This window comes from Scomber scombrus, chromosome 16 (genome assembly GCF_963691925.1).
Source record: "Scomber scombrus chromosome 16, fScoSco1.1, whole genome shotgun sequence".
Taxonomy (NCBI): domain Eukaryota; kingdom Metazoa; phylum Chordata; class Actinopteri; order Scombriformes; family Scombridae; genus Scomber; species Scomber scombrus.
In genome coordinates this window covers 15,533,254-15,559,871 of record NC_084985.1, presented here as the reverse complement: position 1 = coordinate 15,559,871, position 26,618 = coordinate 15,533,254, and the positions used below count along the sequence as shown (strand labels likewise).

General features: G+C 40.6%; 1 protein-coding gene across 1 annotated transcript; it reads left to right on the top strand.

Annotated features, from left to right (window-relative positions):
* Window positions 1–635: 635 nt before the first annotated feature.
* trib1 (tribbles pseudokinase 1) lies at window positions 636–8,146 on the top strand. The gene is made up of 3 exons (XM_062436199.1): window positions 636–1,273; window positions 2,078–2,370; window positions 5,527–8,146. Exons 1-3 carry the CDS (start codon window positions 953–955, stop codon window positions 5,999–6,001), a joined length of 1,089 nt encoding a protein of 362 aa, XP_062292183.1. The 5' UTR covers window positions 636–952; the 3' UTR covers window positions 6,002–8,146.
* Window positions 8,147–26,618: the final 18,472 nt, after the last annotated feature.

The following is a 26,618-nucleotide window of genomic DNA, read 5'->3' as shown; positions in this document are numbered from 1 at the left end:
GCCCAGCACCATGGCTTTATGGGGGTGACTCATATCCACATAACAAACAGGCCCAGCAGGGGAAAATATCATGGTGATGTTAAAGCTAGCGTTAAGATACATACACTGGAGCTTTGTATGGGCTAGTTCACACTTCAGGCCTAACATTTGAAGAGTTAACAGTTCAAGTGCCACACAGGAGGTCTGTGGAGAGACTGTTACAACTGGCAATAAATGGCAATAAGAGCTGAACATTAAGGAAAAACTGAGTCAGACAAGGAGTTTTAAATGTTGTTAATTATTGTCTAAAACATGTGCATGCTTGATGAGGCAGCTGTGATAAGTAGCAGATGATTTCCTCATTGCTCTCACATGGGTTCTTTTCAGCAGCTATCAGCAAAATCTCAAAGCAGGATTTTTGGAGATTTCATTAATAGGATACCATTAATGTTTGTACCGCGTGCTCACGTCGTCTGTGAAAGGTAATACAGCAGGCAGTTTCATCAGAGCTGAGCTGGAGTCGGTGCCGTTACAGGATTGCTCAATGGTTGTGTCACCAGGAGGCTGGACTGATCGGGCGGAGTGTTTGAGCTCAGTGCTCAACATCACCGGAGCTCACTCACTCTCTGCCTCCGTCTGAGTGAGGCGGTCTCTCCCTCTCCCCCTCTCTTTCTCTGTCTCTCTCTCTCTCTCTATCTCTCTCTCTCTCTCGCTCGCCCCTTCTCTCTCTCTCTGCTTGGGCTCTGAGGGATCGGGATTTTCTCACCAAAAGTACACAGACCTCAGAGCCACGGGCAGTCACTCAACGAAAGGACTTGGCTTGGATTACTACCAAAACGCGCCGACGCTCCGTTGAAGTTTTTAGCTCAACCAGGCTATAGCCTAATAAGTCTCACCGGGGGAAATGGAGCACACAGTTTGTAGTTTATTGTAACCATCATCCTAAATAAGTAAGGGTTTCGTTTTTGCTTTCATGGTGAACCGGTCTATCAGGATGAACTTACAGTGGAGCAGCCCGGTACCTTGCATCCGTACCGGGAGAGTCGCGCACAAGCGGCTGGACTCAGACGATCAGCCGCCGGCCAAATGTGCCAGGCTTAGCGCCGAGGCGGGGGATACACAGGGACTCCTCGGCACATCTCCCGGGTCCCCGGTCAGCCCTCTCTCAAACCCTGTCCCGGCGACACACCAGGGACCATCCAGGATAGGACCGTTTCTGCTTCTACCTCTGGCGGACCGGGAGAGCATGCACAGCGCGATGAACACCGACACTGGCGATGAGCTACTGTGCAAGGTATGCGTAATCATTTTTGCAATTTCTCTGAATGAATGGTGTTTCAAGACAGCGCGTTAGTCTGTCTGATATGTCATCAGCGTTCAGCTGACTTTTTCAGCAAAATTTGAAATGTGTCACACTTTGCGTAATAGCAACAGTGTTTCTTCACCATTTTTAAATCCGGAACTAAGGCTTTATGGTTATTCGAAATCTATTTACACATTTCTTTAAAAAAAAACAACCCCCATAGTCTTTCCAGGGTTCAGAATACACCCTACCTATTGAAGTCCACCTATTCTTGCCTCTACGGATTCACACCGTGTCTGTCAACTCGGCTCATTTGCATACACGTCACTGCAATACTCCACGCTGTGACACACAAAAATGCAAACATGTGAGGAAACGAAAGACCATCTTGATAAGGATCGGTTCTGATAATGCCGGTGCCCTCCACTGTTCCAGATCCATGTGTTTATTTTGCTTGATAGACCTGCAGGCGTTTGGCTTTGTTGATTAATAAAGTTAATCTCTTCACGCTTTGATGATTCATTTGTCATGCTCTTGCAATAGCAGTGTATTGAGATGGAATCAAAGGATATCCTACGCCTTTTTTAACTCGCTGCCAGATTTGCATGCCTGTTTCCTCAGATGATCATTAAGAACATACTGACCCAATGCCTCCTCCCCCTCATACATAGTCTCTCTCTCTCTCTCTCTCTCTCTCTCTCTCTCTCTCTCTCTCTCTCTCTCTGTCTCCTTAATTTCCACTCTGCATCTCCTTCCCTTTCCCTTCTCTTCTTTCTACTTTCATCTCTCTCCCAGGTCTTTGACATGGGGATGTATCAGGAAAAGATCAGAGCCTATGGGATCCTTCCAGCACAAAAGAATGTGGCCGGTATCAGGGACATCATCATTGGTGAACGCAAGGCCTACGTGTTCCTGGACAAGGACTTTGGGGACATGCACACTTTGGTGAAGAGTTGTCGCAGGCTGGACGAGGAGCAGGCCTGCAGACTCTTCCGTCAGGTGGCACTGGCTGTGGCACACTGCCACCAGGCAGGCATCGTGCTGGGTGACCTCAAACTGCGCAAGTTTGTCTTTGCTGATGAGAAGAGGTGAGATGAGAGTTAACACAGTATCCCTAACTTTCAAGGACTTGAAACCTCAGTGTTCAGGGTGAGATGTCACCCAGATTAGGTTACTAAAAAGTTTCCTCACACTGTTGAACTACCTGTTCAGCATCACATCCCTCTGGACTTTATTTTGATGCTGTCAGACTAGAATACATGCAGTTTAGTGGGATGTGCAAGTGAGGACCGAACATGGCAAGAGCTGATACACACAGGCCATGTGTGCAGATATCAATGTGGGCACAGATCGAGTAGGAGGTTCTGTACTTGTGGAGGCAGACTGCACGGCTTCCCAGATTTTCGCCCTCTCTGTCTGTCTCCCTTTCTCACTCTCGATGTGCCTCTTTGTATGCATGTTGGGTGTTTGTTTTGAATGCGTGTGTGTGTGAATGTGGTGGGTGGTAGTTTGGCAGTGCCGCTAGACGAGGCTGGTGAATGAGACAATCATCCCCCTTCTGTGGTCTGTATCTCTGAATATATTTATTACTCATTATTTATTAATAAATTACATCATAACTATGCTGCAGAATAACTGATGCTTCCAATACGGATTCATTCTAATAGACTTTCATCCATGAAGGAGTAGTTCAAAGCACCATCCTTTGAACTCGCTCCCACACACACACACACACACACACACACGCGCGCACACACACACACACACACACACACACACACACACACCCACTCATGCACACACATGCCTTTTAATGTCTGCATCTCTGAGTACTACTTTGTTCTGGAAGACACACAAAACCCCTGCTTACAAAACTATTTGTCGCCTCTTTGCCCTTGCGTCACTCTCTTTCCTGTAAGCACCCGCTGATCCCACACAACCCCCCCTCCAGCTTTCCAAAGGCCCTTTTTCATAGAGACTTTTCAACAGTAACATTCTCCAGCCATGACCTCTGGGTTTGCAGGGTCACACTGGATGAATGAGAGCAGACAGCCAGTGAGAGAAGTTGTGTCCCTCTGATAGCTATACGGCTGCAGAGCGATGAGTCACAGTGTATATGTGCAGAGGGGAAGAGGAGGTGGGGGCTGCATACCTCATTTTCTTTGTGCGTGTGTGTCCTTACATGCATGTTTTTATGATTGCTGATTGCAGCCTTTTGCAAGCTCAAAAACCTTGTTGCTTGTAATTTAGTATGTTGTTAGCTTGCATTGCGAAATTAATACTGGTTGATCGACCCACTTGACCCCGCTGTGGTGGGATGACATCTTCTTTTTTAACAGACTTCTCCTTACACTTTGGCTAGCGACATACTGTAACACCACCATAAATGGATCTGCTGTGATGGACTGTAAAAACAAAACTGCGGATTTTGCTGATAGCATTAGATGCCTGTGTGAATTCATGAAACATGGTTGTGTTTGTTTTCAGAAAAATCAGTGTTATGCATTGCTGCTTCAATCCAATTTATTGTCTTTTGACACGCATAAGTCTCGTTGAAATGTTGCATGACCTCATTTATTTCGTCATACATTCTTCCAAATTCACAATCAGGCATCTTTCAAACGCCAACAATCAAGCTGTGATGCAATGTCCTGGCCAACAATGCAGCGCTCCAGCCAGAGACAGAGAAAGTCACAACAATTTGACAAATGCTATCTCCATTCACACACACACAACACACACACACACACACACACACACACACACATTGCAGTTGGAAAGCCAGTTTAGGGAAGGTGACTAGCACTGTGAAGCATGCAGAGCTCCACTGCCGGGCCAGCCTTCCCGTGCGTCACTGATGTGGCAACAGCCATTTGAGGGTAATTATGGGATGGCTGGCGCCGCGAGTGTGGGACCCAGGTGCAGATAGCCTCGGCTCGAGAAAGAGAGAGAGAGGAGGAGAGGAGATATGTACTCTTGACAGAAGGATGAGTCACTCTCTCCACCCCTCTAACTCTCTCTGTTCTGTTTCCTTTTCTGTCTCCATCTCTTTTTCTCCTTCCTGACTTATCTCCTCCATTATCTTAGTGTTTAAATATCAGCTGCTTTCTATGTTGGTCCTTCAGGATGTCACTCTTTTCATCCTCTCTCTGGCTGTCTATTTCCTTCTCCAGCCACTCTGTCTGACGGCTGAAGTGTCTCACAGAATCGACCCTCTGAATTTGAGATAAAACACCACACATCTTATGTGTGTTTGACTTGATAAAGCCTCAATAAGTGTGTCAGTCTCAGGAGCAAATCTCGAGAGGCACGAATGAAGTTTTAATTAAAAACATGGCATGTCTATTTCTGTAGAGAACTGATCCCTTTTGAAATTATTTAGTGATATTTGTGTGTCCCCGGAAAGAGCAGACGATTCCCATCACATGCTCTATCTTTGTCCCATCAATCATTTTGTGAGAGTGTTATACTCTCACAATCGTATATGCTCTGGTGCAGGGCTAAATGTACGTCCTGTGATTAACATGGCTAAATATAGCATTATGTGTGTGAGCTGAAGCTGAGGAGGAGGAGGTGGAGGACGGGGGGTGGGGCTGGAGTTGTATATTTATATGTGTGTTTATGTGACCATGTGTGCCAGGAAGTCATTGGAAATTTGCTTAGGCAGCTCTGCTTAAACTGGACTCACTGTTGTGCACTTAGGTCATAGTAAGTTCACTGGTGTCTGATGTGTGTGAGTATATGCGTGTGTGACTGTCTGTCCATCTGTCTGTCTTAAAGCTAAATGAAGGATGGCTGTTTTTCCATGATGCAATCAGTGACTTACATTTAACGGATATCTGAAATGTCTGACAATGTTAAACAAAGCCACTATTTGAAATGCACACACACATGTGTGCGTGCACACACAGTTGTGCACCAGACCAAGGAATGACTTTAAATGTTGTTGTACTCTCTGAGAACATAATTTCCAACAATAACATGACATTCAGCAAAAAATGTCCTACTTTCTACTACATTAAGTTCTTGGGTTGCTTGTGTACATAATAATAGATGATGTCATCGCTATCACATCTATCACAGTATAAATAAAGTCTGTATTAAATGAGGTTTGGCACTTAGGCATAGCTGCTTTAAGTAGCTCACAGAAAGAATCTCCGATGTAGTTGTCATTTCTCTGCATTTTCTCTTCTCTTAAAGGTGTTACGAAATGTCTTAACCTTTGTTTTATTTTTTCCTCGCAGGACACAAGTAAGACTAGAAAGCCTTGAGGACTGTCGCGTCTTAGAAGACCCAAACGATGACTCCATGTCAGACACCCACGGCTGTCCTGCTTACGTCAGCCCAGAGATCCTCAGCGGCTCGGCACCTTACTCCGGCAAGATGGCCGACATGTGGAGCCTGGGGGTCATGCTGTACACCATGCTGGTTGGTCGTTACCCCTTCCACGACCCGGACCCGGCCACACTGTTTTCCAAAATCCGCAGAGGCCAGTGCTGTTTGCCAGAGGGCTTGTCGCCCAAGGCCAAGTGTCTACTCCAGAGCCTGCTGAGGAAAGAACCCTGCGAGAGACTCACGGCAACTGAGCTGCTCGCTCACCCGTGGTTCCACCAGCCGCCGTCGTCGCAAGAAGTGGTGCTGGGTGAACAGGAAGTGAGCTCGGCGGAACAGATGGTGCCGTCCTTTGACGTGGAAGAGGATGATGATCTGTTCTGCTGACAGACTCTATTGAGCTGGCTGAGGGACCAATACAAAAAGGCATATTGCTATGAGGGATTCATTGTTGTTTTTTTTACATTTGGCACTTTTTAGAAACCATTTGTGTACTGTTGTGTGTACATACACCCTCAAGCTTTCTACAAAAACTTAGTGTACTGTATTTTGTTGTCGTATATATGTTACTTGCTAAGGGCATTTTTTCACAATGATCATTCGTTGTGTTTCTATATGTGCGTTTTTGAAAATTTTTGGTGCTAAAACAAATAACAAAGAGTCACAATTTGCCAGATTATGTTAACAAAATAATCTCTGCGGGCTACTATGAGTGTATCACAGGAAACTAATCCATGGCACAACAGTAGTCACCAATACTTACTGTCAGCCTGGACTCACAAGGCGTCAGAAAGCATTAGATGAAGGCTGGGGAGGAGACGAAGAGACCAGGATATTGTTCCTCTCACTCTCTGACCAGGCTGGAGGCACCACCGGCTGACTCACCGACTGGCTCGAGGAAGGCCTAGCACAAGCTTGATGTCTCGCAGCAGGCAGTGACATAGAGTGAGAAAGATGGTTAGCAGAGGACTGATGTGTCACACTCAGCGGGACGCTTTGGCAGTGAGGTGTCTCACTGCCAATCTGGCAACGTCTCAGCAAGTGGAGAGCATTTACAAATCTCATGCCACGCGCAGAAGGTTGAGAAAAAGGCAGGGTGTTACTGGAGGAAGGCTTGCAGAAAAGTGGGAAGACTTTGTCACACACATACTCAACAATAAGCAATGACATTAGGCTCATACCAGTCTCTGTAAATGGCTAACAGAGAAAGGTACAGCCAAGTCATTTTCTCATATTTAATGATGAAAACTAAAACATGTATCTTATATAGAAAAATCATGCTCAAAGCTGAATATTGAATATCATATAAAGTTTCCATCCAAACAGGAAGTGTCTATTATCAGGGTCTGACCTAGCAAATTAGACAGAGATTCTGCCTGTGTGCACTAACACTAACGCTTGTAGTTTGAAATAAGATTCTGGGAGCAACCGTGGGTCTAATGACTTGATCACATGCCTCTGCAGCAGCAGAGATGGTGTGATGATTCTTACGCCTGAAGGGATGCAACAGTAGGATTTCAGTGGAAAAAGTAAAAAATAAACTCAAGAACTCAAATGGCACTCATGCAAAATGAATTTTCTCTCAATTCAACGTTTTTTATTTTATTTTAGAAGACTTTCTCAGCTGAGCAGTGAAGCCCGTTTTGTTCATTTCTGTTGGAACAGTATGTTAAGCTGTGTTGCTTTAATAAAGCCGAGCTGTGCTGAGTGTTGTGCCCGTATCACTGTGTTTCATAAACTGAATGGCTCTAAATCAGTCACAGTCAGGCGCTATTTGATGTTGGTGGTCTGATGATGACTCAACACTAGAGCGTGTCTGCAGAGAATGGTCCTGACCTTGGCTGGTAGAATCTGTTCTGACTGTTTCACCCCTGTAATGGCACATTTTTTCCCTTCCTTTTTTTGTTTTTTAGCCGTTGAAAGCTGTGGATCTAACGTATGGAGAGTAGTCATCATAGTTAGTAACATGATGTACCATATTCTAAAAGGTGTTTTTATTTTTGAATGAGACAGACGGATGCAGTGTTTCAGTGACGTTGACCCTTACAGGCTACTGTAGGTCTGCAGCCAGCTGTTTCCTTCTGGCACAGTCATTTTGACAATGGTACTAAATCTGGCAAATCTGAGAAGCGCTGTGCATTTCATTTTGGGTCACAGAGTAATAAAACATCTTTTGCAGTACTTTAATTATTTTCCTTCATCTGTGTGAGATACCAGATGGGAACAGACTTGTGACAATCTAAATTGTTTCTCACAGAAAAGTAATTTAAGAGATTTATGATTTTGTTCCTGGTTCATACATGTAGAGTGAGTCACACATTTCATGTGACATGTAGAGTAAACTGACACGGGTGCACAAACTTCATATTGCACTGTGAATTATGTATTTGTGACACAACCTAGAGGCTACGAGGTCCAGATAGGTTACACACGAGATATATTCATTGTAAAAAAGAGAAAGAAAAAAAAAAGATGTAAATATGTATATTTGAAATATGTGTGGAGATGTTGAATAAAGATCACATTTTTTCATATTCACATGGCTTGTTTTTTTCATCACTGCTGATTGTCTTTCCCACATGCACACAGACGATCATTCACACACCTGCACATCGCACAGCTCGACTTCATGCAAGAATTCTCCCCATACAGCTCCTCATCACCACAAGTGAAAATACATGTTCTTATTTTCTTCAATGCTTTCAATTTCATCCTTGTAAGGAAAAAGAATTCTCTCTCTCTCTCTCTCTCTCTCTCTCTCTCTCTCTCTCTCTCTCTCTCTCTCTCTCTCTCTCTCTCTCTCTCTCTCTCTCTCTCTCTCTCTCTCTCTCTCTCTCTCTCTCTCTCTCTCTCTCTCTCTCTCTCTCTCTCTCTCTCTCTCTCTCTCTCTCTCTCTCTCTCTCTCTCTAACCTCTCTCTCTTCTCTGACCTTTGCGTAATGTAACATTTAACTCCTCAAACACACAAATGTCAATAGTGGGTCGCTGCTCTTCTTCTTTTGTCTTTGCAGTCACCGGTGGAACTGGAGGTCAGCTCATCAAAAACTGAACACTACTTAAACTCTACTCTTTCTTTTATCCAAACCAAATTTGCCTGTGGATCATTGTTTGACCTATAAGAGCTTGGCATGTCTCCACTCTGTGTGTTATGACTACTGTAGGCATGGCTGGCTGGGGCTTGCGTAAGTGTGTGTGTGTGTGTGTGTGTTCATGTGCATACCTGCCTGTGCACGTATATGTGTGTGAGAGAGCACAGGAGTCAGATTAGGTATCAGCAGGGTAGCTGGAGTGTCTCTGCTGCTGAGCTGCCAAACCAATGATTGCGCAACACGTCAGAGACCTCCGGGGATGATAACTGGGCCCCCAAAAAATGGGCTAGTTGTAGGTCAAGTAATGAATATCTTGAGGTGTGTGTTGTGTGTGTGTGTGTGTGTGTGTGTGTGTGTGTGTGTGTGTGTGTGTGTGTGTGTGTGTGTGTGTGTGTGTGTGTGTGTGTGTGTGTGTGTGTGTGATAAAGGGTGAGACTGAGAAGGGGAAGGTGTGTGAGGAAGCTTTTTGTGTACATGGAAATAGTTAGGTTAGCAGTTGAGGGGATAACATATTTGCTAAAAGCTGTGGTTAGGATTCAACAGAGATATGTTGTGGTGAGGAGTACAAATGAGGTTAAGTGTTGAGAAATGTGATCAGATATACTATGTCTGTGCATGATGTCGAGTTCTCATCTATTCCCCCAGCCACATGTGTAAACTTACCCGTCCTTGTGATCCATGATCATTAAAGTTTCCACGTAATCCTTTAAACAACACACTTCACAAACTTCCTCATGACGTCTTTGTCCTCTCAGGTGGATTTCACACACACCACAGCGTTATCAGATATTACCCTGATACTCCCTGACCTCATTTGTTAAAATAGAAATATCACTGTAGTGCGTTTCCTGGTATTTATGAGGATCTTTTTGACGTTTGAAACAATCTTGAGGTCCTTGTCAGTGAAAAAAAGGCCCAAGATTGATTTTTGGTCTGGATTTTGGATATACTGTATGGCATTGTGGAATGAAAAAACATGTGGGTTGTTTGTGTATTTTCCATGTGGACCATACAGGAAAACAGTCTCACACGTGTCATATTGTCCTGTTTTCAAATGTAAGCCACATAAGGAAGATGCAGATCAGAGATTTGACAGCACCTGCTACAGTCTCCATTCAGTGATGATGTTAATTGTTGTGCTTATTCCAGGAAGTCTTTGGCATAGGCCAGCGCTCCACTGATGCAATGGAAACAGCCTCTCCTCTGCTTAAATGACTCTTTGACTCTCTGATTTATTTCAAAATACAAATCCCTGAAAGAATGTGAGTTATTGTGTTGATCTTACTTCAGTGAGGAGTTTGCATGCTTGTAATAAGGCTGGGCTGTCATCTTAAATCTTAAAGGCATACCTGCAAATTCATTTGAATCAAGTGGTCAAGTTCGGATCTCTGCTACCATCCAGTGGACATATGGTAAACTGCAGCTTTGTGTCTTCAACGATTGTGTGGTGCACTGAATTACATGTCCCAGTATGGTACAACACTGTGGCAATAGTGAATAAGCATATATCCCAAAATGTATCACTATTCCTTTAATTTTATACTGATATTTATACCATTACGTCTTAAAAAGAAAGAAACCTATGCCCCTTTATTAGTGACTTACTGTTAAATAAGCCATCAAGTCTGCAGTCTGTAAATAATAAGTTGTTAATGGATGGATTTTAGTGCAGATGTCACAAAACACTGTTATACTGTTGGAGGATACAGACCAGTGGTCCCCCACCTTTTAGACCATTTCTTTGCTCATTTAACATAAAACAAAATACTTTATTGTGGAGAGATATTAACCCAAACAACATCTTTTCTGCTCTGATTGTTAAACATGAGTAAATGCTAGAACCGTAAAGCTATAAAATGATCTATTATTTCACAAGAAAGTAGAAATAATTGTAGGAAATAATCAAAATTTAGTGCATCAGAATATGTTTGTCATTGTTTACATGAATTGTCCAAACCTCCAGGCTGGGAACCCAAGGAGACTTGTCAAAATCTGCAATGCAAATGTTGTTCCATATAAACTTCTTATCATTGATCTATAAAACATTTATTATTCTTAAACTTTTAATAATTAACTATTATTAAAGCCACCAATCACCAAAACCCTATAAAGTATAAAGTATGCCTTATTAGACAATGGTAAAATATAATTTCCAGGGGGAAAATGTTGCAGCATGTTACGTCTCAGACAGCGTGAGCCTCCTTGGAGGTAAATGGAGTCTTGCGTGTTGTCTGGGTCAACAGCCTCTTAAGTACAGGCAGGAGGGGAATGAGGAGTATTTCTCTGATGAGATTCCTTCAAGCAAAGTGGCCCCACAGGGCTCTGCGTTATTGTCACGACTGTTTTCTTTTTCAGACAAATAAAGAGAAACAGGGGGGGAAAATTGCAACGATATTAAAATATGCTGATGACATGGCCCTGGGTGGTCCAATTTACATGGTTTGTTTATCATGACTGCTCCAGTGTACATCTACTCGGTCAAAAAATAAGAAAATCTATCAATTTAGCGTTTGTCTTTTCAGCTGTTGTTGCTAGACAACGCTTGTGCTGAATCATTAAATGCAAAAAATGTCTGTTATGACTCCTAGGGCTGAAACTACTGCAGCAGTGATCAGCTTGGTGATTCTCATAATGCCCAAAGTCTTAAACCTAGATCAAAGCAACTAATTAACTGATTAACCATCTATAAAGGCTTTCTAAGGTCCCCTGAAGCCTAAATCCTACCTGTTAATGCAAATTAGTAAGTTAATATATGTGCTTATGCCCTCCTTTTTGAGCTAATTGTTTATTATTGCTAACATCTTGTTAGTTGTTGAATCCATCCAAAATAGAGCACCAATTCAAGCAAAAAACATTTTCCTTTAATATATCATAGTCACAGAGGAAATATACACATCAAAGATGCTTAGGTTTGGTTTATCTTCTATTTTATTGATTAGTGCTTGTGGGACATCAATTCATATCATGAATGACAACAAATGTCCAGGAGAGGGCAGTGATTTCCTGCACCTTGCCAGGTTTGTAATTGAACTGTCTTTTTTTCAGACAGGTTCATCAAAGTTATCAGACGTTGTGTAAATCAGAACAATTGTGTGCATTAAACAGATAACATTTATGTGTTATTTGGAAAAGGAACAACTGATGAAATGTTTTTGTCATAACACTCATTTGGCTGACGCTGTTGCCTAAACAATAGCCAATCCCACACTCCTGCGTTTCCCACCCATATTTTTATTTGAGGCAAACAACATGAAACGACCTCAGATTTTGGTTTTATGGGGTCTTAAAGCAGGCAACAGACCAAAATTGTTTAGATTGCTTGGTTGTAAAACTGTCCATCTGTCTGTGGAACCGATTACCCTTCCCTGGCCTCAGCTCAGGCTTTTAATGATGTTGCTAAATTAGCCAGTCGGAGAAAAAAAAAACCCATGCAGCTGTTAAAAAACTTGTTGTAAAACAGCAAATGTGGAATATTTGAATTATTCTCAGTGGCACCTAAAGGGATTATCCTACTGCATAGAACTCTAGAGTAACTCACTTATATGGTATTGTATTGTATTGTATTGTAAGAACATCTATATATTTTATTATACAATTTTAAAAGTCTTAAAAGTGTTTTATGAAACAGCTCCAAAGATGATATCAGATCAGAAGAGTCTTATATTTTTGAACTAGAATAGCACATTCTGGTGTCTCTGTTCGTTTTATATGATTCATGTTTATTGAAGGGTTTACGCTGCAGGGCGTACACAGAGTTGGACTGTTGGACTGGAAAATATAGTTTGTAAAATACTTAATCACCTTCCCAACAAACATTTTGTTGAAACTCATTCTCATTTATTCACATTTGTGTCATTCCGAACATACTCAGAGTCAGGTTACTTTATCTGATTGGACCTAATGATAAATATATATTACCTAACACATGTGCCATAAAATTAACAGGAACTTGAATTCACTGAACATCTTTCATTAAAATGAGCGCCTCTGTGTTTACAGATAAAGGAAACCAAACAAGAGAAGAGAATCTATTGTAAGTGCCAAACATACAGCATGTGTTTGTATGTGTTATTTGTCGTCCATAGGCTGATCATTACATCCATTATATCTAACAGCTGCACTACAACAGGAAATAGGCTGCATGTCACTTCAGCCACTGTATGCTTTACTGTTTCCTAGAAAAGTGTTATGCCGCAACCGGCCCCCTGCACTTGTAATGTTAACACTGACATGACTGACTCACGGCTGCTGTTAATGGAGCGTACAATGAGGTGTACAGGAGCCTTCTGTGAAAGCTGTATGTCATTCAGGAAACCACACTGACTGAAGTCTGTACTTCAACAGCTAATTCTAAGTGTGCTTGTCCCAGCATGCACTCATAGAAGGCAAGGAAACATCACAGACAAGATTTCAGACCATCACATTACAAAACACAGATAAGCAATCAGAGACAGTCTGATCTGAATAGATCTTTAGGCTGTGCAAGAAAAACTAGAGAACCCCAAGGTGAGATGCACAGACATCTGAGGACTATCCAAACTCCACTCAGGAAAAACCAAGATCAGACACCAATCTTAATCTCTGTGAGGCAGCAGTGCTCACTGCTGTGACACCATGCCTCACATATTGGCATATTTTAAAAAGGAATAACTCTGGAACTCTGTTTCTCTGTTCTGCTTAAACTGCTGACGCTTTGGATGTTACAAATTTATTTTGGAAAAATAAGTCTTACAATTCAGATAGAAAACAGCAAGCCAAAAACTAAAAAACTAAACTAACTAAAAGTCCTCTCTTCTCCTTTCCTCGAGTACAGCTGTATTTCTGTCTGGTGGGAAATATTGAAATGAGGCAGTACTCTGCTGTCATCCCGTGGAGTGTTTTCACTCAAAAATATCTTCTCTTGCATGTCACTCAGGCTTCAAGGAGCACTGGGTGTCTTGTGCTTTCAGGGCGGCATTGTTCAAAAGGCACAGTGTCAACCTACCTGATACCTGACTTTTTAGTTTCCCCCTACAGAGAGTGCTTGAACACAATCACCACCAATCTCTCTGCAATAGACCCACGTCTGTGAGGAGAATAGAAATTAGATGACTTTGTCTTTTCATCATTCATGGTATGAATAGGAATTTGGCCCAGCGAGGAGTTGATTATTTCTTGTAAGAAGGTAAAAAGAAAAAAAAAAGATCTTCCAATCTATAACATGAATTACTTTTCAAAAACGGTATTTAGATACTTAACCAGATAGATAAACTTGACATTTGCGTTGCTACATGAGTGTGTTTACATACCCGCTCGCCCATAAAGTTGGAATAAAATATTTTGTACTTCTTCTCATGAAATCATTGTGACAATGTGATTTATTCTTGATAGATAAAGTGTATATATTCTCAAAATTGTATTGATCAATCTCATTGCACCTGGTCAAAGGTGATTACTGATGTGTATTAATAGAAAATAAAAAGAGGTACAGTATGTGTCTGAAAACAAAATTATGCCAACTTCATGGGCAACCGTGTATAAGCTGCTTAATTTCTAACCTCTAAAAAATTATGAATCAGCAGTTTGATGGCAGAGAAAATAGTGCATCGGCCAAAGAGATTAGCTCAAAATTAAACAAAGAGCACAGTGTAAGGGGATTTGCTCTGCCACACAGGGCTGTGTTGACTAAATGAGTATACAGTGGCTATGGCTGTGGCCTTTGTGGTCTTTTATGCCGCTGAGCTTTGTAATGATTCGTATTTTCTACAAATGCCCATTAGCCAACTTGCTGCTCGCTTCAAGCCTGTGGATTAGATGTTGAATACATAGGTCCCATTGTACGTTGGAGATAATACACAGATCAGTTGTACCCGATGGCAACATTAACCCCTGCTGGTATACCTACATCTAAAGCTGCACAGTTTAGAAGAAAAGAACAGAAGACTGTGCCCGTGCCTATGTAGAAAAGCAAATCAAGTGGTAGAAAGTACATTTAAATTCTGTACCTAGGCACAACTTTGAGGTGATAGCTTACTACTTTTTTGCAGATGTTGCAGATTCACTCAAAACATTGCAGAAAAAAAGAATACAATTTTACAAATAAAACACTATGCAGATGGGATTCACTCAATGATGATTTATGAATAGATTTGGTACCAAACAGTGTAGATAAGAGTAGTAGAATAGAAAAAGAATTAAATAATTTGACATGTTGTCAGACCACATCAGAAAACAAATGAGTTAATCGTTTGTTTCCTTGTTCCTATAGTGGTTCATTTCTAATGTAGGGCTTATGGTGCAAAGAATGGTGTGGGAGGGGTTTCAAAAGCTGTTCAAACATTCAATAAGCACTTCAGATGGAGCATACTGGTGCCTTAAGTCCCACAACCTCCACTGTTCATACACAGTTTAACCCAACTGCTTCCAGTACTTACATTTCAGCTTCACTTTTCAGTTTGTACACTTGAATTGGTAATCATTTCCTTGGGACTGATGCTCAATTTATCACGCACACTTCGAACATTTTACTCATTTTAATGCATGAACTTCATCTGAATAGTCATCTTATTTAAGCACTTTTACTTCAGCTAATACATCACTCTGCATTTGCACTTAAAACCAATCCTGCAACTTCACATTTATAATTTACACTTCACCAAAAACGTCATTATCTTTCAGCTCTCCTATCTGAACTGCCATTTAAAATGTTTCAAGTACAAATTTTCAGAAGCATAAACCCTAGCATGAACAACATTTTTTCTCAGAAAAGTGAGCCTTTTCTAACTTAAATGTTAAGGTTACATGCTAACCAATTAATATAAAATCTGTAATCAAATATAATTGTTCAATACTGTGAAAGCCTTGAACACCTAGTGGTTTTCCTACTTTTACCTCAGTAAAGGATCTAGTCCATCTGACACCACTGAAAAAAGTATGAGTGTGCTTCATGTGCTTGTACTCACACTAACATGACAACCCTGCTATGTCTAATGGAAGTTAACTTCATTGATCCTCATGGGAGGAATTAAACACACGCGCTCCCCTGACATGCTGCCGACAGTCGCACTTAATCCGCTACTGATAGTCTTTCTTTTGTCTCATCACATCTCATATCCCCTCTCATTGGCTTGATAGCTTTTCCCTGAGCGGGAGGAATTGTGACCACTTCATAGAGCGAGTATTTGCTTCTTTAATATCCTTTCATTAATTAAAGTTCAAGCACAGACAGCAGTCCACAGTGGCTGAGTTGTGTCGAACATTAAAAAAAAGTTAGAGCGGGGATTAAGTCACCAATCCACATGGTTGCACAATGGCCTCCTCCATTTTTCTCCATTTACTCCGAGCGACCCACAGGTACGCCAGGGGGTTATGAACAGGGGGAGCAGTGAAAGGGGTAATCTTTCACTCTTTTGCATAGCACAAAGGCTTAACTTGAGATAAGCTTTCACACTCTGTAGCTTGCATGGCAAGTAATATCAGATGGACACCCTTTACTTTAAAAGTTGGTCACACATCTGATAGATCTGACAGGATGTATGTGAGCCACCTAATTATACATGCAGAGCTACAGTGACAGACATCTGCTATACATACACAAAAAGAACCATGACGCACAACCCTAAAAGTGTTTACCGCATATCTGAGCTATGTAGTATTTAAATTTAGCACATTAGCAGTGCATTACAAGAAATGCACTGAATATGCATCTAGCCCATATGTGTCTGGAACAAGGTTGAGGGACGCTGTGGTCCACTCATTCACTGCTTTTACTGTTTTTTGCTCATAACAGGTAGCTGCATTTGTCTGTCAGCAGGTGATGGATGGAGGGGAGAAGAGAATAAAAAACATCCACAGTCTGGAGGAATGATGGACAGATGGAGCGGAAAAACATAACAGGAGTTTAAAAGAAGACAGCCAAGTTTTAGGTGGGAGGTAACAGAAAGAGAAACAGAAGCCGGATGTGAGAGAAAATGAAACAAGAATTAAGAGAGAAAGAATAATAGAACAGCAAGAAGTCATGATGGGTGTTATAGCAAGCTGGGAGTGTAGCTTGCATGGCTCCTCTCTGCGGGTGACTTTAATTACTTTTCAGCGTCACTGCCTCTCCTGATCATGAGCTGCATGCTCCGATCACCAGCCTCTGATTATCTGGCCTTTGTGAGGGCCTCTGCCCGCTGTCAGGCCATAATTACGTTTGCGCTGGAGAGCATCTCAGCACGTCAGAAAGCTTACAAAGCCATTATCCAAGTGCTCTCCTTTTCTACAGCCATGAACTGTGCTGTGCAAAGGAACTCAAAGCTTAAGGGCAGTGCAAAAATGTGTAAAAAAGTGTCACTGGTGGAGTATGTTATGTGCAATTATTTGTGTTTCTATCTGTTCTATATCGGAGTTAAAAGCAAGTAGCAAGGCCTCTTCTCTGTGTAAGCGATGTAGTGATGACATATTGAATAACAGCCTTGAATGTGAGAATGAAGCCACTTGTTTCCTGCTAAGCACAGCTGTCCTGATCATGGTCACCATGAGTGGGTAAGTAGTGCTGCTTTGTCTCTTAAGTGATGCAGTGTGACTCCCCAACCTTCCTCACATCCTTCCTTTTAGAAACCTTGTCAATTTATCTTTCATTTGTCGGCTCAGATTCTACAATTCTCTCTCTCTCTCCTTTTATTTAATAAAGCAAACCTATGCGGCTTCTTCTTTTTCTTGGGAAAGAGTTGTCGTATCACAATGTGTCCCTTTTTAGAGATCACAACATTTTTGAGTAAATGTCACTCAGCTTAGTTTATTTTGTATCTACAACTTAGATCAGCTTCAGTTATGATCATGTGGTATGAATTTTAGGCCATGTTTAATTTTGCATTATACAGTTAATGCTTCCGCTGGGGTCTGTTTATACAAAATACAACATCGCTGGTCAATACTACGCTGATGACATGCAGCTATATTTTCTTCTTGAAACCTAGTGAAGCACAGAGTTTTCAGTCTTTAAAGTTGTCTTGAGGATGTTTAATGTTGGGTGGCTTAATATTTTTTGCTGCTTAATGTGAATAAGACAGAGGTTATTATCAGCCAGTCATCCCTGTTTCATCTGCAGCTATTTCAAAATGCCCTTCACTAGCTACCAGGAAAATATATTAATTTTAAGCCTCCTCAATTTCGTTTTAAAAATCTGTATGGAAAAGAGAGTTTATCATTCTTCAACCTCCTTATTTCCCATTTTACAAAGGCAACCAATTTTTCTTGATAAATGCTTTCCGACTGTGGAACAGTTTATCTCTCAATGCAAGGTCTGCTTCATCTATAGCACCTTTTAAATCCAGTTTTAAGACCCCCATCTTTACAGTATATACAATATTGAGCACCCTTAGTCTTAAATATTACTATAAAATTGATTTAAGAATTTATTTATTTGATTTGATTTATTGATTTAGAATGGATTTTGTCTGTTACAATCATTTACCTATTTATTTTCCTTATTATTTAATTATTTAATTTAGCTTCAGATCTACCAGATGCTTTGTAACTCTTTTTTTTACGAGGAGCTCTATAAATAAATTGACTGAAGGTTACTGCAGACTCAAATTTCTGTCTGCTTTTAGACTGTCTAACCCTCTTTTGCGTCTATGTCCCTTGCCATTTCCTACATCTCCTGTCTCTGATCTTTGTTACTCCCATTTTTCCCATCTCCCCATCCCTGCCATTCTCTCTCTCTCCCCCGCAATCATTTTGCACTGAACCAAAATAGAGGGAATGAGATGATATGGCGGGAGAGCTGCAGGTGTCTATTGACGTGTTGTCCAGCCAGGCAGCCCACCTCCAGGTTTCCGCGTCCCACAAGCTTGCCATGGCCTGCACTTGTCTGAAGGTCGCATCACTCTGAGCCATCGCACATAGCTGTTCAGGGGCCCCTGAGCCCCATTCTCATCTTGCAGTCTGGTGCCCACCTGCTGAGCAATATCAAAAGAGTCAGGACAGACCTTAAATCACACCAAAGTCAAAGAATATCAGTTTGTTGTGCATAAGATTATGAAAAAAGATTGGGATGTTACCGTATCCTGCGCTCAAGTACATGTGTGGCCCACTGCAATTTCTGTGTGCTCCCAATGGCCAGTCCATCACTGCATTAGCAGCAGATCCTTTAAATACGAAAAGATGGAAGGTGGGGCCTCCATAAATCAGACTTGTTTTTTCCAGCACATCCTACAAATGTTTGATTGGAATGAGATTTGGGGGAACTCTTTGTCATGTTTCTCCAACCATTCCTGAACAACACTGTGGCAGCTCGCATTATCTTGCTAAAAGAGGACACTTCCATCAGGGAATGCTTCATTGCCATGAAGGGATGTAAATAGTCCGCAAAAATGTTTACAGTAGGTAGGAGCGTAACACTGCTTCCATCGGTTTGCTGTCTTCCTAGTTTCTTCAAAACTTTAAATTAAAATAGATAGACTGGTAAATTGGGTGGCAGGCTATGCAAAGGTGTATCTATTGTTGCTACCACATAAATACCACAAGTGCCATCACATACATACACAGAGGAAACAGATGAACCACTTGTGATTCGCAGCTGCTTTAACAATAGCAAACAGTGACCTCTCCAGTGTAAACTGCAATATGTCTAAAATACTTCTTGACATACTATTGTGTAGCTGACTAGCAGTGAGGACTACAGTGAGTTTTGTTAAATTTCTTGAATACTTTTTCCCCAAACCTTGTGACTTGATTTAATTACTCACTGACAGTTTTTACAACAGTGAATAAACATTGCTATTTGAATTTTGACTTCAGATGCTCAAACAAATTACAGAACTTCAAGGTGCTGCTTTCAAACCATGTCTCACTTAATTAAAATGTGAAATGAAGATGCTTAACATTTGTACAAAATTAGAAAGTAAAAAAAGTATGGTGTTCATTCGGGTTCAGGTTCATTCAGGCAAGCTGTAACCAAACTGTGTATTTATAAGAGTTTGCAGTGAGTGAGTGAGTGAGTGAGTGAGGGAGGTAGTGAGTGAGTGAGCGAATTGTGTGGGTGGGTGAGAGGCAAGGCAAGTTTACATAAAACTACTGACTTACACAAAGTCCCTATAAAAAAGTCCTTAATTTTTGTATTTGTAAACTCAACACATGAGGGTTGACTGATTTGTCACGTTGTGCCTCTCTCAGAGTTTCATCACTATGAACAGCCTGAAAAACCAAAAATGTGTTCAGAGAGAGTTTGAAAGAAAAATTCATCGTGATAATAATAATAATGATGATAATAATTATACTTAATTTATATAGCACATCCATGTGAGAGAAAGTGTTGTCTTCAGCTGTATGGGTGTTGCTGTTAGCTAGAGTTTTTAGATTTAATAATTGTTGTAATAAATCAAGCCATTACATTTACATTTTTTATTTCTCATTCTAATTGCTCATGTGAAATACAGGATGCAAATTACTTTATCTTAATCAATTAATTGTTTGATCTGTAAAATATCAGAAAAATGGCAAGCACACTTACTAAAGTCCAAGGCAATGTCCTCAGATTGCTTGTTTGTCAGACCAACAGTCCAAACCCCCAAGTATTTAATTTGCTATCATAAGATAAGCAGCAAATTTCACAATTGAGAAGCTGTAACCAGGGAATGTTTGAAATTATAGCCTAAAAGAGATTGAAAACAATTAATCAATTTTCAAAATAGCTGCTGATTCATTTTCCTTCTGTCAACATATCATTTAGGCTCTATGTAAAATGTGCCTTTCTGATGTTGGAATTTTGTGTGAAATATCTTAATTAACCTTAATTGCTCCTGAGGGAAAATACTGTAGTTTCTATAAGAAATGTTTCAATGTCTGATGTCTGTTGTGTGTCTGTTGTGTGTGATGTCTGTTAATGCCTTTTGTAGTGACTATGCCCTGTATTTTAGCACTACTGGAGGCTAATGGATCGGAATAATCTGACGTGTACGCCGGTTTCCCATTTTATTACCTTTACATAACTTAACAATAAACAAAACAGAAAAAACAGCCCTTTGCCCTGAGCACAGTCAAAAAACTTTTTATCACCATAGCGCACACCTGGCTTGATTGGCATCACCCCTTTAACTGTGCCCAGCCGGCCTTTTACCGTGCTCCCCCTAGTGCTTGGGAGGAGCACTACCACTCATTGAAATCAATATGTAGCACCTACACCTTTAAAAAGGCAAAACACAGTGTTTGAACAAACAGAAAATCTGTAAGTCTCAGAAACAGGTTTGTATTGCTGTCAGTGAGAGCTGGGCAACATTCTCCTTTAGCTCTCAAAAACTAAATAATATCAGTAACATTAGCATAATAATTATATTTACCTCTCGCTGTAAACTGCATGATACTAAAACACACATATTTCTCCTAGTATGTAGATTTAGATCAAACAAAGCAATAACTACATCACAAAGGATTGGCAGTTAAGTTAATTATCTCTTTTCAAATCAACCAGGATTTCAACTTTAATTTGGTGGTGGTGGTTTGATCTCAGCGTGTGCCTATACTGATACATGAATCCCAAATTAATAAGCTCCAGGGGAAAAAAAGAGAGTTAATTTTGCTTCTAGTTCAGGGGATAAGAAAAGGAAAAAGAAACAGGCATAAATGGAGACGTGGTGGCACTATTCACACCAAACACTAATCAGTTGAACGAGGATCAAACTTTCCATCTGATTTTATTGAGAAAGGTTAATTAGTTTTGTGCTTTCTGCCAACTGACAAAAAAATACATAGACAAAACCTCACTGACAGAGTTAAAACAGGAAAATTAAAGGCAGGATGGTTAACTAGCTCCTTGATTTTCTATACTTGGCTCAGCCGTCTATTCATAAAGCCTGACTGGATCTGCTCCTTATATGAAGGTCTGTATCCTGGCAACCATAGAATTGGCCTTGAAATGTGATTGGAATTCATCTCTGGCCTGAAGCTAAAACATCTCCAGGGGTTATTTCTAAGACAAAAATATGTCACATTTCAAACCACCTATTCAGTCATACATTTCAATTATAAACAGCAATAAAACTCCTTTTTGTTCAACATCCTTCACTATACACACAAATTACATGACAACATTTGAGTTTTCTGGGCATTTTTGTGGCAGAAAACAGCGCCATGTACAGTATGTGGTGCTTATGTCATGTGGAGCAAAACATGTCCACTGCCTTTGATTGTTGCCGTGCCTGGCCTTGGCTGTGTGTCTCTTTCATGTGCCATCGTGCTCAGCGTGTGTGTTTGCTTCTCAGCATAGCCTGCCATCAGAGGAGCAAGAGCCTATGCTCCCCAAACAAACTTCCCTGACACATGGCAAGATTTTTGTCAAGCTTCTCCTAGAAGGAAGCAATGCTACCAATTACCTCTGCAGAGCCAGCCAGCCGTCTCGCCGGTTTGACAGATAACTTTGACCTCAGCAAACATAAGGACCCCTCTCTTGGTTGACACATAACTCCCGTTGAAGGGAGAGGTTGATGGTTTGAGGTGCGGGTATGGAGGATATGAGACTTATTCTCATACTGCATCCTTCACAGTACAGGCCTCAGACAGGCAAGGACAGGTAAGTTACCTTGATGGCATCATTGTGTTCGACCCCTGCAAACCCACTCCTGTGCTATCTTTTCACAAACACACACGCACATACACATAGACATTTTTTCCCTAATGATAGTTCATAATCTGCTTCCTGCTGGGCCTGAGAGCTTGGCTACACTCTTACTAAGCTATGAGCCATGAATGTAACTTCCACTGAAAACAGACAATGATGCTGATAACTGACTCATGCTAGATGGTTGATGTGAAGACAATAATAATGCAATAATCAAGTTTATTTATACGTAAGCACTTACCACAACAAACATGGAAAAACTGCTTCTCATAAAACTGAAATGAAAACCAAATTGTGGGAATAAAAACTTTGATACTACAAAAGCAAACAATAACAGGACTTTTTCTTTTTCTTCCACACAGTGACAGAGCATCTAACTCTGTAACCCCACTAACTCCCTTGTGTTTTTTGATGAAGTAGATATGACTCCACTAATGTGTTTCCATTAGATGGAGCGTGAATATAAAAAGCTGCATAACTGTTCAACTTTTACCCTCCTCTGCAGCAAAAAAGCATCAGTATTATCAACTCAATCTCAAGAACAATTTAGTGTCAGTATATGTATATAAAATTAAATATAAATAAACGTACATGATCGATATGCACGTAGCTGTGTAAGTGGAACATGCTTGGTGTTATTCGAGTCATGGCACTGCGCGACTCTTCATGCTGTTATTAACATTCTCTCTGATATTACATGCTGCTAAAACACCCTTGTGTTAATCAGAGTAAGGCTCTCCAGCCTTACACTCCCCACGCACTGACTTGATCCTTTGTTTTCTGTACTGCTGTTATTATCGTAATCAAGCGCCTCGAAGCACTGGAATTTCCTCTGCTTTGACTAACCCACCAGGCAGACAGTGATGAAAATGCGCCTCATGAGTGTGTGCTCATTATTCTCGGCTTTACACACACTGTGCATACAAATATAGAGCAAACATACCTGAGCAGTGTACTTCACCTTAGGTAGCTTGAATAGCAAAGTGAATCAGCTCTAATTTGCGAGGTCACAGAGGTCCTTTGGTTTACTTCACTCTCCAGATGAAGACCTCAAGAATTACATTGTGATTCAGACTTCTTTGTTTTGAATTTTATCACTGTTTTATAACCTTCATCTTAAATTCACTGCTGGGCCAGGTTGTGTGTAATTTTGAACACTGGCTTCTTGAAAAGTTACATTTGCATTAAAAATGTCCTTCTGGCAACCAAATAGTCAACATAATCGTGATGTGTTTTCACATTTTGCTTGCTGGTTCTAACCATAGACTGTATATAAAAGTTCTAACCAGTAAAGAAAAACATCACTGTTCATCACTGTTCATCAGTTTGTCAAGCTCTTGTTGCAATGAGGAACTGATAGAGTACTGGATATTACATCATAATGTTAAATGTCAAGGCCATTAGTAATAGTTTATTGCTCAACTTTCTTTTTTCTTCATCTTGAAATGGGAGTTTCAGCTTGTAATTCATGTTCATCAAATGTGCACATATTGATATTTTCTTCAGGTTAAGCCTGATTGTCAGGTTGCTTGTCTCAGTCGTACCAGCCCTAAATATTGTGTTTCAAGGTTAAGATTTGAAGAGAGCTCTGCACCTGCCTGGCAGCAACTGCAGGAGCTGGACCGCATGGTGAGCACTGGAGGCACAAATCTGAAACAGCATCTTTGTCGATTCTTTCTCTACACAGTTTGGATTGGAAAATAATGAAGTTCGCCCTTCTCATTTCATCTAGTAATATGTGACAGAGCTTTAAGTATGCATTTTTGGCCACGTTGGGACTGCAGAAACAAGCAGTGAACATCTTACAGTTGTTTTACTGCCTTTTAAACTGATATGGTTGTTTTTTTTAGCAAACAGTTGCCTTTTTACACATCCAACTTATACAGAGCAACATGAACATTCTTTTGGAGTCATTTTTCTGGCCACCTGGTGAATGAAAGTCCAATATTCACTTTCTTTTTAGCTCTGTTTTTGGTCTCAAGCACCTGCTGAGAAAAATATGTTGCTGCTGAAAACAGCAGGTGAGAGTGAGCCAAACAACAGGCAGTGGGCTTAAAAACACACCTAAAAGATACTAAAACACTACGAGCCACTTCACACTACACATATTTGTTACTATATTGCGGTAGTGAGGTGGTGTCATGATGTCAGATCTTAAGGAAAGTAAGGCTCTCCATCCCTCCACTAGCCTTCAGGTCACCCTTGGTTAAGGTGTAGTACCTGTCAGCCCTCTAATCAGGATTATGTGAATGCAGGTGGTGACTTTATAAGCAACTTTCAATTCATGGCTGTGTGATCATAGACCTCAGGTATAAGATTTTTCAAAAAAGAAGAAGAATGGCTCGGGTCAACTGTCTCAAAACGACACTGCATGCATAGGTGGGTCTTGCAGCCTTCCTCAAAGTCAAAGTCAAAGTTCTTCTGAAGTCTGAAGTTTTTCAGATTTTGGCAAACAGGGTAAAGTGGACACCAGTCATACTAATCCAGCCCAGTGGAACAGCTGTAAGCAAACAGGCAGCTCTGCACTGTCAATCAAGTGACTGTTTGAAAATTGGAAAATGGAAGGATTAGCAATGTCTACAGGCAACTTGCTAAACATAAAACAGACAGAATGGAAGTTGACATCCTTGGAGTCAAGAGACTCACTGGAAAGGGAAGGAGACTACTTGACAGATATATGGACATTTGTGAAAGCAGTTTCAGAATTTTGTACTCAATGCCAATAAACCTGAATATGTTCATAACATATATAAAGAATTGTCTATAAAAGCAGCTTTCTATGAACAATTTATAGAAGTGATTAAAAGCAAAATGACCTTCGATGAAAATATTATAGCAATGAGAGGCTTTAATGCAAAAGTAAGAGAAGAAAAAGAGGAAAAGATTGAGGGACCTTTTGGTCTGGATGACAGAAATGAAAGAGGTGAAATGTTAACATCCTTTTGTAAAATCGATCAATGCCAACACATGGTTTGGACAAAAGTGTAATGCAAGGCATACACGGCGAGTACCCAATGAAGAGCAAAAAATCAAATAGACTTTTTTCTAGTCAGATACAGAAATTTAGTAAGAAAGACAAAAGCAAGGCCTGGAGCAGACCATAGCCTAGTCATAGTAACTCTAAAGTGCAAACTGGAAATGGTACAAAAAGAGAAAAGGTTAAAAAAAATGTGAACTTTGATGAACTAAAACAGGAAGAAAGTAAAAAACTAATTTACAGATATAACAGATGAAAGATTGAAGCAAATAAACCAACCTGAATGAAAAGACAATGAACAAAATAATGAGATATGTGGTAATAAAAAGACAGAATGCAAACCAAAATGGATGACAATGATAGTACCAAAAACTAAAGAAGTAGATACAACGTGCAGAAAAGCAAAATAACTTTTCCAGTGTAAAGAACTGGAAAAATTGGACAGACAGCATAACCCAAGGTTTCTTCAGAAGGTTAAAGATTTCAAGGGGGAAAAGCACCAGCAAGTCACAAACAACAACAACAACAACAAAAGACAAACAATGGAAAGTGCCCATTGAGAAGAAAACAAGTCCTTAAAAGATGGGCCGAGTTTATCGAGGAACTACACACAGATCAAAGGACAGAAACACCAACAAATTGAGAGGCAGATTACTCAACCGGAATAGAAATAAATGAAATCACAGTGGAAGAAATTCAGGAGGTGATAAAGAAGCTACCCTAAAGAAAAGCATGTGCAGCAGATGGTATCCCAGCGGAACCACTTCAAAGTCTAGGACCAGAAGGAATAACAAACATCAAAAAATGTCATAAACAAGATGTACAAGTCAGGAAAAATACCAGACGGATTGCTGAAGAGCAATTTCATTCTTCAGCAGAAAGTGAAAAATACTAAAACGTGTGAAGAGCAGAGGCTGATAGGTATTTTAAGTCAAAGATACTGCTCCATATAATCAAGAGTAGAATAACCAACATCATTGATAGCAGGATTTCAGGATTTCAGAAAAAGTGGACAACTTCAGAAGTATAAGACATGGATGTATTTTATCTCCTATTCTCTTTCATTTGTACACGGAAAGGATGATCCAAGAAACACCACAAGAGAACAGAGGGATACAAATAAATTGAGAGAGCTTGACAAACATCAGGTATGCTGACGATGCAGTTCTTTTGGCAGAAGATGAACAGTAATTGTTAGATGTAAATCAGGCTTGCAAGAGATATGAGGTTATGAGAAAAGGTGAATTTGAGAAGATCAAAACTGAAATGGAGAATTTAGAATTAGAGAACAAGTGCACAAATACAAATACTTGGGAAGTTGGCTCAATGAAGATGGAACATATCTGGAGGAAATTAAATG